Raw genomic sequence first — 13,302 nt, 5'->3', positions numbered from 1 at the left:
AAGAGGAGATATGTCTCTTTCTATTTGATGACATTGATGACAGCTGTGTCACTTTGCCAGAAGGGTACATGCTGGGATGTCACTGGCCACCTCTGCCCACCTCTTGTCTACAGCCCTGCTCGATTGACATAAAAACTCATTTACTGCAGGTTGTTTATTTACTGATTTATTTCACACAAACCACAGCGAGGCACTAGTATTCCCTTCATGTGAAGACAAATGAACTTTTAAAGATGGTATGTGATATCCTACATTAAGCCCACATTTATTGTACATACCACTGATGAAATTATTGTAGAAACACAGCTTTTGAAAAGCTGTTGCTATTATTATTATCATCAGTAGTAGAAGAATTAGTGGCAGTAGTAGAAGTATCTGTGTAAGTACATCTGCTAATGTTTATGGGCACATTATCGGTGATGTTCCTGGAAGCATCAGCAGATGTACTTACAGAGATAATAATGATAATAGCAGTACTTTTTCTTCTGGTAATTTTTAGGTGGTCTCTAACTCAGAAGTGGACCCAGAAGCAAATCGCACGAGAGTTGTTGCTTTATTGTTGTCAAATAAGAGGTAAAGGAAAAAAATTAACCTGATTTAACCATTTAACCATTCAGTGGTTATTTTCCACACAGTGAAAAATAATAATTGTGAAATAATGGCTCAAGTACAAATAAAAGTAGCCTATTATCAGGACTAAGGTCAATAAATTACGTCAGTACTGAATTCCCTATAGAACTACGGTGGATAGCAAATCCTGCATCTATCAGCACAGCGACTAAAGTTTGAAAAGAGCTATTATTTTCTATTTCAGGATCCTTTTGGTCTAAAAATAAGAGATTGAAAATGAGAGGTGTGTGCAGCCGCAAAGTAGTCTAGGAGCTGTCACAGACTGAAGATAATGATATGAAACATGACAAAAGAATTAACTCAACGTGAGCGGCAAAATGGAACTGAATAAATATTACTTTGCGATCCTCACAAATATACTTCAGTAGAAGTAAAAGTATTATCATTTGAAAATACTCAAATATATTAAATGTATTATAAACAGAGAAGTAAAAACCTATGAAAATGTTACTTAAGTGTAAATAGGTACTGTCCACCTTTGGTCATAAAGCTGAATACTGGAAGTTAGGGAAAGGCAATAGGACCACATCAAAGTGATTGTGAAAGTTACTACCCCATTAAGTGCTTGACTTTTTGTCCTTTCAATTTCTTTAACTAGCTCTACCTCTATGTCTTTATACCACATGTTCCTTGAACTCCAGACATCTTCCTTTCTCCCTCACGTCTGCTGTCTCTATCTTTTATCTCAGCGATGACCTCTTTCTCATCCTGCAGGACGGGGCTGAACGTGGCGTACTGTTCTGTCACACAGTTCCAGGTTTGTTTATGTTTAGGTTAAGTAGCATGTACGGTACTCGCAGAGCTAAATGTGTTGACTCTGGCCCTCTCTCTCGCCTCTCTGTGCTGCTGCTCCTCCCGGGCCAACAATCACTGTAAAGATAACTGTAAAATGTATTTGTGGTTTTAAAATGGTAGAACTGCTGCTCTCACATAACATATGTCTGAAAGCTGTTTTCACATAAGGCTGTTAACTGTTTGATATGTTTTTGAAATTCATAAATGTATATAGATGTTAAAAATCAAAGATGTACATTGTTCAATAATGTAACTTTAATAACAACAACAAAGCAAAACAAAACAGCACTGGTATTCAGCTAAAATCACAAGCTTGGAGTGATTCTAGACCTTTGGATAAGTAATTTTAAACTCATATTTAATACATTACTTTCTATATATTGTGCACTGATACTGATTTGATCAAATTGCATAATTTAATGTTTTCATGTTTACTAAGAAAACCACACAACAAGAATAATACTATGAGTTTTTCATTGTCCTTCAATTAGCACAAAAAAGCTCATCTCAAAAAAACAGTTAAAATGTACAGAAACATTCAAAAGTTTAGAACTATTTGTCATCTTAACATTTTTATTAACTGTTATTATTTTTTATTATATTACTTACAATAATAGCTTACAACTTACAATGCACAACTTATCTTACAATGCTGACTTAAACAAGGTACCAAAATGTATTTTTTTACGTTTTATATGTTTTTATTATTATTATTGTTGTTGTTGGTGTTGTTTTGTTATTTTTGTTTGTTTGTTTGTTTGTTGAAACCTTAAAGGGACACACTGGCAAAAATGTTATCATCGCTATATCTTTTGTAATCATGCTTACTTGCATCCTACAGAGTGCTGTCTCCAGGAGGGATTTTCTGGTTAAAAGACTAGAAAAACATATGATGATGTGTCTTGAAGGAGAAAGGAACTTTTGAAAAAAATACAAGTGATCTGGGCTGGATTTTTTGGGCTATTTAGATTTTTTTTTTCTTTAGCCAGTGAATACAGGAGGGCAGATAGCTCACTTTAGTGCTAGGAAGCCAACCGTTTTATTGCAGCTATATAACTGTAGTAACTGTCTTCATATCATCATCATCATGACAGAGAGAACAGAAATGGCCCATTAGATGAGGAGGATAATAAGGTAAAGGCTAAAGTTAGCAAGATAGCTACCAGGCTGTCTGTATCCCTTACCTCAGGGTTGTCTCTGGTGTCCATCTTGTGTTGAATAAAGACATAACTGCTGTTTTCTTTATGATTTTGTTCAGTGACTGAGGTCAGAGTTTTGCTAATGCTAGCTTTGTTGTATTTATTAGCTAATATTTTAGTGGGTAGGCTTGCAGTCAAGATTGGATCCTAATGGTTGTATGATGTATTTGAACAATGCATGCTATGCACGGCAGTGAGTAAACCCTGAAGAAAGAAACGATGAATACACTTTAAATCATGAATACCGTCAAAACAGTATAATGCTGTCCTACAGAACGCTAAATTACATGCAAAGAAACACATTTAACTCTACAGAACAATGGTTCCAAACTTTTGAACGATAGTAAACATGTAAAGTAACATATCTTTGTGTGCCAGTTCGTCTTGATATATTTGTCATTTCCTGTGACGATGTGCTAGAAGTGAGTGGACTGTAGTAAGTGTGAAGCTGACGTTAATCTCCTGCACCAATTCTCACCCGTGCCCTACACTCCAGATGGCTGGCACGGATACATGCCATCTGCCAGTCCAGAGCACCCAGGCAGATTAACCGCACACTACGCGCACACACGGCTGCGCACAAACTCGGTCTATGTGTCAGAGCAAGGTAAAGAGGATTACATGCCTCTGCCTCTCCACCACAAGCTGCAGAGATCACACTGAAGAGCCCTACACACACGTACACACAAAGATATCAAGGAAGGTCTAAGCACAAGGTCTGAGCACACAAACAGGCCCCAGGGCCATCATTAAAACTATACCCAATTACTACAACTCCTCTCAACCCATGGAGGTTTGAGACTCCCTCCCCAAATCTCTTTACCACAGAGAATACAAAGCCCTAGGTAGACTTTCATCATTCCTAAAATACAACGTAATACTTTATCTACTTAGTCCACTGCAAATGTTTTGTTCATGCTCACTTTGTTTAACTTACATTCAATTAAATATCTATTAAATTGACCTTAACATTTCTCTAATCTTTACCTCCTTAAACTGCAGGGTTATTATCAATCTTAATACAAATCGGTAATTACCATGAATTATTCAATGACTAATAATTTGACAATCTGTAGAGAATTTTAGGAATTTCCAGATACACTATATGGTGGGGGTGGGCAATAGGATGATATTTATTGTTATATTGTTTATCGTTTTATAGTGTCACAATATGTCTTTCTAAGCAGATCATAGATATCATCCATACTTAACTACATCAACCCGATGTGCCAGGTTCCAAACCCCCCTCAAAAACAAGAAAGCTGCTAATTTAAATCTGCTGGCAGAGGAGCTGCGCTGTGTGCACATCACTGGTAGCAGTCATTTTAATAATTTCAGCATGTAGAATTAGAGCTTTCTGTGTGCTATTGGGGTTTCTATCACTGAATAAAATATGCACGAGGCTTCCTTTATTGCTGGATTTTTTTGTTTGTTTTATTTTGTTTTTTGGAGCAGGTGCATGAGCTCATTCGTCAAAGAATTCTGATCAGTAAGTGCTTATTATTGATTTGTTTAATCAGATTTACAATAAAACATCCCTGATGAGTGTATTATATTCCTATTAATGAGTTTAAATTCAAAGATGTAACTTTTGATACATACTGAAAAAAAATCTCAGAATTTTCATCATTAGATCATATTCTTTACATATCAAATAAATGCAGTAAATGCATCCAGAAATCATGTTGTGGAAAAGAGTAGATAAAACAGCAGAAAGCATCTTTTTGTGTCTTCAATCTTAAAAGGTTAAATAACACTGGACAACTGCATGTTTAATTGCAAAGAGGTTATACTTAGGCCTGTTTAACTGGATTTAGTGCAGCACAGTGTGTGAAGTGTTGATTAAAATCATTATATTTAAAGTTTTTCATGGTATTTTTTAATGTGGCACTGCTGATATTTTTTGTATTTATCAAACCCCAGTAAAACTAAACTTCATAATGCATATAATGTATCGAGAAAATGTCCTGAAGTATTGTGATATCATATTCATGCTATATCACCCACTCCTACTATATGCCATTCGATTGTGCTTAGTTAACTTGTATCATCTCCATAGAAATACATTGCCAATAGAATGGGACACGTGTCGGTGAGAGGGGTATAAAGCCCCTCAGAACTGTGCTGTGGAGCAGTGGCACTCAATCACATCCTCACAGCAATGTTTCAACATCTAGTGCAAAGCATTCTCAGAAGACTAGACGCTGTTACCGCAGCAAGGAGGGGGCAAATTCCTTATTAAAACCCTTGATTTCAGAGGCAACCTTGGGTCTCTACAGATGTTTGGATGTATGGTGTTCAGTGGGACCAAACACAACAACGATCCCAAATCACAAAACAACAAAACAGTGCTTTCCATAAAACGGAGGCCTTTTCCCAATCTATGGCACAGAAAAACACAACATCTGGCAAGCGTGTCAGCAAAGGCCCAGAGGAACAAAGCGCATTTCAGTACAAAGTACAAAAGAGTTTCTGAGTAAATATCCACCGAAACATTTTTGTCCCATCTCGCGAATGTAAACAAATGCAGCTATTCTTAGAGGTCGGGCTCGCAAATATGAAGCAGACAGAGACATCAAAACCCTCCACGCCTGTCTGACACATGTTCTAATAGACTGCCTTCAAACTCCCACATCTGCCCTATAAATACTGACCATGACGCCATACCCGTAAAAGCTCAGAGAAACATGCCAGGCAGCTAAAGTCCACCAAAAGAAAAGAAGCTGGGGAGGGGGGCAAAGCCAAGATATCCAGTGAATTCACTTGTGTATATTCACTGAAACTTTTCTAACAGCTCAGATACATGCACATAAACACCCTTTTCCTTAGCGATAATCTGATCCTCTTTGAAAGAACAAAGTGCTCAGCACTGGCAAAACTTTCATTTCACTCAAAACATATACCATCTATACTTCCTTACAAGCCAGTATATCTTAAAACAAACCAATTACTGCAACCATCTGATTACACTAAACCAGAGGAATGAGGCCAGTTAAAGTCCTGGACACTTTAACATCTTAAACGGCCAGGGCCCACCAGCTAGCCCAAAGTTTTATTACACACTTCTATAACCTAAGAATAGCTCAGCCGGTTTGCATTGAAGTCCCTGTAGTTACTAAATAATAAACCTTAAATATTGTAATCAGCCTGGGATTTTATATAATTGCTATAAAGAAATTTAATTTAATGCAAGTTACATTCTGAAGATACAAGGTTTTATTACAATAACAAGACTTGAATAATCATATTACTGGACAATGACATCGATGTATTATACATTTTGTGTACTAGCATGGGAACACATTGGGCAAGATGGACATACAAGCACCGGCAAAGCTCAAAGCGTGTAAGACTGCAGCTTGTCATGCAAAGCTGGAGCTGTTAACAAGCTGGAGACAATGAAAATGAAAGTTCAGTGAAGAGGAGATAGTAGTGTTAATAAATGAGATTTTTTACCACAAAAACATTTGACAGGGTTCTTATTCTACTCAGGCTCATAAAAGAGTTTGTGAAACAACAACACGGACTGTTTGCACATCTTGCAGCCGCATTACTGCACTGTGTCTTCTCACATATGTCCATCTGGTCCTGAGAGTTTAAACTTTTTTATTCTAATGATAAACATTCTTGTGGCTACTCATGCTTTCGTCTAACTGCTGCATCTGCTGTCACTGTTAAATGAAGTTTCTCAGAAACATGCCCTTCAGATACGAATGCAAATTTACAGCTGGTTTTAAAACTTGGAGAAAAATCAACACAAAAATGACTATGTAATTAGCTGCACCCACTTTTTGTGCAACCCTACTACATTTTTGGTGTGACCTTCCCTCATATGCAAATGCATAAGGAAGAGAAGGACATTTTGTGTTTTACCATGCACGAGGTCCATAAACCACACCGTTTTGTACATAACACACAGGCAGAACACTTCCACATTAATCACTTACACATTAATAAAATACATATCAATGCCATTTTGTCTTTCTGTTTTCTTACATTGGACAATATTTGTAGTGATGTAATATGTTTACTGATGTAGAAATGATGCACACATTTGAATCAAGTAAATTTCATTGTGTCTCCTACCAAAATCTCCTACCACTTAACAGCATCTAAGCCTGCTCTGTAAGAGTAAGCAAGAGAATTACTGTATGTGATCAGTTAGAAAGTGACTGTGCTCTTAATTGGGATGCTGAATGTGTGTCAGTAGGGAGCGGTGAGGATGCAGGCTGTGACCTGATGGCAGTGTTTTAGTGAAATCTCCAGCTGTGCCAGCACTTCCAGCCTGCCCCTGATTCAGAAAGGACTGACTGCTAATACTTAATACCAGGGATTAGCAACTCTGTTTCTATTGGCGGGCGCTAGAGCAGACAACATCTATGTTGTTACATTACATACTGAAAATCAGGCCATCACACACGTACATACGATTCCTGTGGAAGAACACCAGATACAAAACTAAGCACGGTAAAAATGATATAAAATGCCAGTTATCTGTCATTAAATTCTATTTTTCCCCAATCCCAGTTTACATTTTATATTCTTTGGTTCTATTTTTAGTATGTAAGAAATGATCTAATCAAATAAACTGCTTTCAGGCAGATGATTTAAGGGAGAGAGTTTAAATGTTCATCTTAAAGCCATCCTCCTAAGCAGTGACAGTGCTCAGGCCTAATTTATTGCTATGTTGCAAGTTTAGAAGCCCAGTATGGACCCTAGCATTCCCTAAGGACAAATGGAATTATCTGGTTCATTGATGTCTAGTAATGATTGAGTAGAGGAGGGGTAAGGGAAATAGGGGGCAGGTTCAGACTTTGCAACAGTTTTTAAAATAGGACAACATCATTGCTGTCATGTCAAAACCTAATCTTACGTTTTGCAGTTTTAACCTTTTATACTAAAACCAAGCTGGACTTTATATTGAACAATAAATGACCAATGGACCAATGTGAATAATCAAAAATATTTCCAAACAAAATCATGATATATCAACATACATTAAAATTTAGGATTTTGTTTTCCTCTTATTAAGTTACCATTTTGGAGATATGAGGTTTTGCTATGACAGTGACGATATGTAGATTGTTGTTGGATGTTTGCCTCTAATACATCTATGGCATGTATTAGATGCACAGCTGTTGCTACCCTCTTCAAGCTGTCTGTCTTTTTAAAATAATAAAGTTGATAGGCTCACTAGAGCATGTGAGTGTGAAAGTGAGCAGGTCTGAGCAAGATAGAGCATGCTCGCCCCAGAGGATCTGAAGCTAAAACTAGGACGTACCACCAGATTCTGCACCCCAGCAACAGCAGCCCTTCCAATAAACTCACTGAAACTCTTTATAGTGTGTTTAAAGGCAGGAATGCACTATGATATCAAACGCATTTCAGTATGGGCAGATAACTGTTTGAAAAATATTTCAGCATTGGACTGATGCTTAGAGAGAGATTTGATATTTGATGAAGCATTCAATGTATTTCTGAAGCTCATTCTGGAAGAAATTCCAGAAATCACTGCTGTTGGGACAAAATCTCAAATCTCCAAAATAGTAACTTCACATTCTTAAATTTTAATGGCAGGTAATGGAACAGGATAGTAACTCTAGACAGTATTCTAGATAGTAGTTCTAATTCTGCAATGCTAATCCAAGTGGATCTGGTCTGAATTTCATCCCTATTTATAACACATCACTGATTTAAACTGCAAAAACATCTACTGATTACATATATCAATTCATATCCCATTAAGAACAATCCAGCGTTCTTAGTCTGCTCTCTCTGAACTAAAAGCAAATCATTGTGTCTGATCTCCACTGGATACCTGAGTTTGGAAGCAACTCTATTCAGGTGATAACCTTGGAAACTGTTGTAGCCCATGGCAACTGCCATCAGTGCTGAAGATTATGGCTGCAGTGGATGCTGTATACACTTCATGAAGCAGTAAGATTCTGTTTCTGAGTGCAGAGTCATTTATGAAGCCAGTAGGATATGGTATGCAGATAAAAAAGTGACAAAGGAAACTAAAACTCAAAGACAAGTAAATTACTATTGTTGTACCATTGATCGTAAGTAGGTCTGTCACTATGGATTACTTTGGTAACAGAGTAAACTACCAATTATTTTGATGATTAATCAAGTAATCAGAGTTTGAGTGAACAATAACAAACCATGCATAACCTTTCAAAGACTCTGATACTTTGTTGGGGAAAAGATAAACTAGGAAAGCATTAAAAAGCCTTTGAGTGATTATCAGGCTCTGTATCTTACTGTAAGCGAGAACTCTTTACATTGTGCACTTGGCATTATGATGTCTAACTGCATGTGGAGACAAAGTTGTTCAGTGGCTCTTAGAGCAACAGGCACCCTATCAAAAAGACTTTACCACAATGACTTCACTATTTTATATTCTCCAGCTAGTTTCCTCAGAATCTTTACCTCTTGAGTTTGTGGCCATGTCCGCCACCTTCTGAAAGGCATCCAGGAAAGCTGCTGCAGCCAGTACTGTGGTCCTGAGGAGTGCACAGAGAACACATCACTGTTATTAGGGGTTGCATTTAAATGGCTAAAATTTTAAATTAAATGTAAACACAATTCATTGTGTAACTTGTGTGATTAAACATGCACATTTAAACGATGTAGCAAAACCAAACTCTAAACTTCCATGGGTTAGAATGATGGTAGCCTGAAAAATGAGAACTGAACTGACCATTGTCTAATATTCTCCATTATAATACAATCATATGGTAATACATCATCAGATCAAAACGACATAATTCCATTGTTTTTTATTCGATTCCATTTTTATCATTTATTCATTTTTCATTTCATGATGAATAGATTAAAAGAAATGGTTCAAAATTACTTGAAAATTAATTTGCAAAAAATGTGAGTTTTCAAGATTCCTTTAGAATTAAATGGGTAAGATGTAAACAAAGTCACTCCTAGTAGTTTAAAGTGAAATGCACCATTCAAGAGAAATGTAAGACAGAATTGTTCACAGTGGTGGTGATGGGAACCAGAAGTCTGAAGTGTTTAATGCCATTAAAAGCCCCCTCACAGAACCTTACAGAAAATGTGTAGGTTCAAGAGAGGCTTTGGATAGTAAATAAAATGGATACATTTCCATTGTAGACACCACGACCCCTGTAGACACCACTTTAAATAAATCCAAGTCAGTATGTTGTCTGTATAATGAACCACTTCATATCAAACCCCTCTGAGTGACCTTCCACCTCTACTATTGAATTACTCAGAAAAAGTGAAGAAACAGTTTTGATCTTTATAGTTAAGGACTTTTAACTCTTTTAGCTCTTGAAAATCATTTTGGAGATACAAGGCTTTGTTCCAACAGAAAAAAATACGAAACAATCTGTGAAAAATCTACGCATAACTGTGCACACAGGATTTATCACCTGAGTTGGGAGTGTAGCTTTGTGGCCTTGGCACTGAAGTCTTCCCACACGGGGTATGAGTTCTAGAGGAAGAGAAACATGCATGTTAAGTTAGAAAGTCACTAAGGACAATATATCCAGTCAAATAAGTCATATTTCCCCTTTAAGAAAAAAACTCACATGCACACAGGTATACAAGCACTTTAGCGCATGCTCAACAGCCTTCACATTCCACCAAGAAGGAAAAACACCTCAGATGAGGAACAGATGCTCAGTCAAGCATAAACAGACATAAGCTCACCTCCACCACACATCATTCTCATTACCACCAGTCTATTACAGAGAAACTAGGCAAGGGAGACCTTACACATCTTCAATGCTGCGTCATCTACCAACGACAACAGTAAAATGATATTGGGTATTAAGAGCCTTTCACAGAGAATGTTTTTCTCTGTTTACAATCATTCTCCTCAACTATCTCCCTGAAGGCTTTGTACAACAGCTTTATGGCTCCAATGAAAAACAGATTCGCCTTGTTCAGCAGATGCTCCTCAGACAGAGAGTAGAAGAACATGAGAACAGCCAGTTACCTCTTAAACCCTCAGAGCACAGCATCTGGGTCTAAGAACTCGACTTGTAAAAGACACACTAAAAGCATTCCATGAATAAGCGGCTATTAACAAAGGACCAAAGATGATCATTTTGTAAAGGGTTCAAATGAAGAAACATGAGATCCGTATCCAAGGTATAGAACAGTGAGAGTCTGTAATGGCCATGGACAATGAGATCCATCATCAACAGATTTTATATCATTTCTGTCCTGGAGGTAACTAAAAGCAAAGTAGCTCAGCACTCCCAGTTCCTTTTTGAAGGTTATCTGTAAAATGTGCTTCTTATATCACTATCTTATGATCCAGACTAGTTGTACTGAGATATAGTGATATATACAGTGTGCTTGTACACAGTATCACTGTCACATTAGGACTGAAAAAATCACAAGCCTTGTCAATGAAAAAAAAAACAGGAAAAAAAGTAATGAGATGAACATATCTTAGATACAAAGCTCATTCTTTTTATTAAGCACATTTCAGCTTTAATGGACAACATTTGGGCACAAGGCTGACCAATCTGTTTTCTGTAACCAAACCAAAGTTTTGGGTGTGATGAACAGTGCCTGGCCTGTTCATGTATTCTTTGGAATTTGTTCTGTAAAAGTTGCACAATCAGATTAAAGATGATCACCCTTCATGTAATTAATTTACAGGAAAAGTGGTTATTAAATAAGCATTAATTACTCAGCATCCCAAAAAAAAAGAATATTTTTACTTTCAGTTTTTGCAAAAAATCCTTAGAATCTCTTAGAAGTTGGTTGCATTTCCTGCTTCTCACAATCCAAGTAATCCCAAACACATTCATATTGTTGAGGTCTGGACTCTGGGTGGTCGGTCCATTGTTTTTAGAATATCAGCAGCTTTCTTGTTTGTTTTGCAAATGTTCTTTTTTTGTTTCTTTTCTTTTCTCAGTAGCAGCTTCTTGACAACTACACACCCTTTTAGACTCAGTCTGGTTAGCATTGAGTTATCTTCACATAGTGGAAGGATGGATAGAAACAAGTGTAGTTTTTCAGATCTGAAGTAAGAGTGGAGCTTGATTTTCTCCTATCTCTCAAAGTTGAAAACTTTTGAGTACAGTTTGATGACTGTTTTGGTTCCTTCTGCAAGTGGATTCTCTTAAACTTAATTTTCTAAGAAATATCAGTTGAAAAACAACTGAGAACCACTTTCTATCTTTATAACTTTTATCTCCAACCACAGAGTGCACTGATAATTTGTAATAACACAACAGTGCTGTTACACTTAACCAAACACTAAATCATTGTATTGCTCTTCTAAAAGTTGCTAAGGCATTCCAATGCATTTAGTGCTGCAGAGGTTTTGAATTAGACGCACTCTTGAGACATTACTGCCATGTTGAACGCATTTCCTTCCACAACTATCGCTGTGTCCACTCTCACAGCCACAGGTGGCTAATTAGCTTTCCTGTCGTGTGGAGAGCTGAAGGCTATGGAGAGATTGAGTCTGAGACAGATGAACAGAAGAGGTTGTTGCAGGTCAAAAAAGGCCCATAGTCCTCCAAATCCAGGTGGACCCTTCACTCTTGAGGAGCACTGATATACAAAAACACAGTTTTTATTGCTTATTGGTCTGTTATCTCTTTGCTGAAACAGAAACCTGGTAATACTTCCATGATTTGAAGGGCTTTTTTTGGTTTGGACATACTGTTCTAGTAAAAACCTTTCACTGGAATAGAAAATGATGTTTTGAGGTTTAAAAAGTTTCTATACACTCAGATATCACTTACAAGAAAGGTTCTTTACAGAAGTATCCACTGAAAAGTTCTTTAAAGACCTAACAGTAGTTTATTTATGAGATTTGCCCCCAAGAATCCTTTATTGGCACCTTTATTTTAAAAAGGTGTATATTATTTTCTATGAATGGAAACTTAATCTAGAATTCTAAGGGTTTGTGAATTATTTCAACACATTACAATCTGTCCTTCATTATATGTCTATATCTAGGCCTACTTAGCCTCCATGTTGCATCTCCAAATCCTTTAAAAGTCTGCTTAACCCAAAGGTCAGCTCCAGCCTGTATGTAGATCTGTCTCACACTAGCCTCCGATCTCTTTTAGCTGCCATTATGCTACCGAATGATACAGAATTAACTCTCAGTTCAGCTCGACTATCAAATTGCAGTTGAAAATATAACCTTTTTAAAAACAGAACGTTACATGTCATAACTATCATAATCTGTGGAGGCTCAATGGAAAAAAGCCTTCGATGTATTAGGTGGCTAAAGAGGGCTTTCCCTGACCACAAACATCGCTGACATCACCACTCACTCCTTAACGTGCCACATGTCGAACAAGCAGAACAGAGCCAAGCCTGGACCTGAGCCAGCACTGGGCCCGTCAACACTGCACTGTCATCTGTTCTGGCTTCAAGCCAGAGAAGTTCACTCATATGATGGCATTCTGTGAGCAACAACAACAATCAATGCTGAAAGATGGGAGCAACATGGGAAAATAGTAGCCATCCATCAAACGCTATGTACAGCCACCACGTTCTGCTACAATAAAGCGATGGCTTGGCAGCCTCCCCAGAAAGTTGCAAACTACTGTAGAGTGTGAGCTGTGAGTGCTGGAGGACAGCAATTTGAGACTGAGGAGTTGAAAAGTGTTCACAAAAGTCAAATATGTGGGCGGGCTGACTATATATAGCATATCAAGTA

General features: G+C 37.3%; 1 protein-coding gene across 6 annotated transcripts in view; it reads right to left on the bottom strand.

Annotated features, from left to right (window-relative positions):
- Positions 1–13,302, bottom strand: part of mtss1la (MTSS I-BAR domain containing 2a) — a 34,563-nt gene that overhangs the window by 19,655 nt on the left and 1,606 nt on the right. For all 6 annotated transcript variants that reach the window (XM_036585245.1, XM_036585246.1, XM_036585248.1 and 3 more), the window contains exons 2-3: positions 10,034–10,095; positions 9,057–9,130 (exon numbers count right to left, since the gene is read on the bottom strand). In XM_036585245.1, coding sequence (XP_036441138.1) covers positions 9,057–9,130; positions 10,034–10,095 — 136 coding nt within the window. The remainder of the gene's footprint in view (positions 1–9,056; positions 9,131–10,033; positions 10,096–13,302) is intronic.

Source organism: Colossoma macropomum, unplaced genomic scaffold, assembly GCF_904425465.1.
Source record: "Colossoma macropomum unplaced genomic scaffold, Colossoma_macropomum, whole genome shotgun sequence".
In the NCBI taxonomy this organism is placed as follows: domain Eukaryota; kingdom Metazoa; phylum Chordata; class Actinopteri; order Characiformes; family Serrasalmidae; genus Colossoma; species Colossoma macropomum.
Note: the sequence above shows the minus strand (reverse complement) of the source record. Positions and strands in the feature narration are given on the sequence as shown.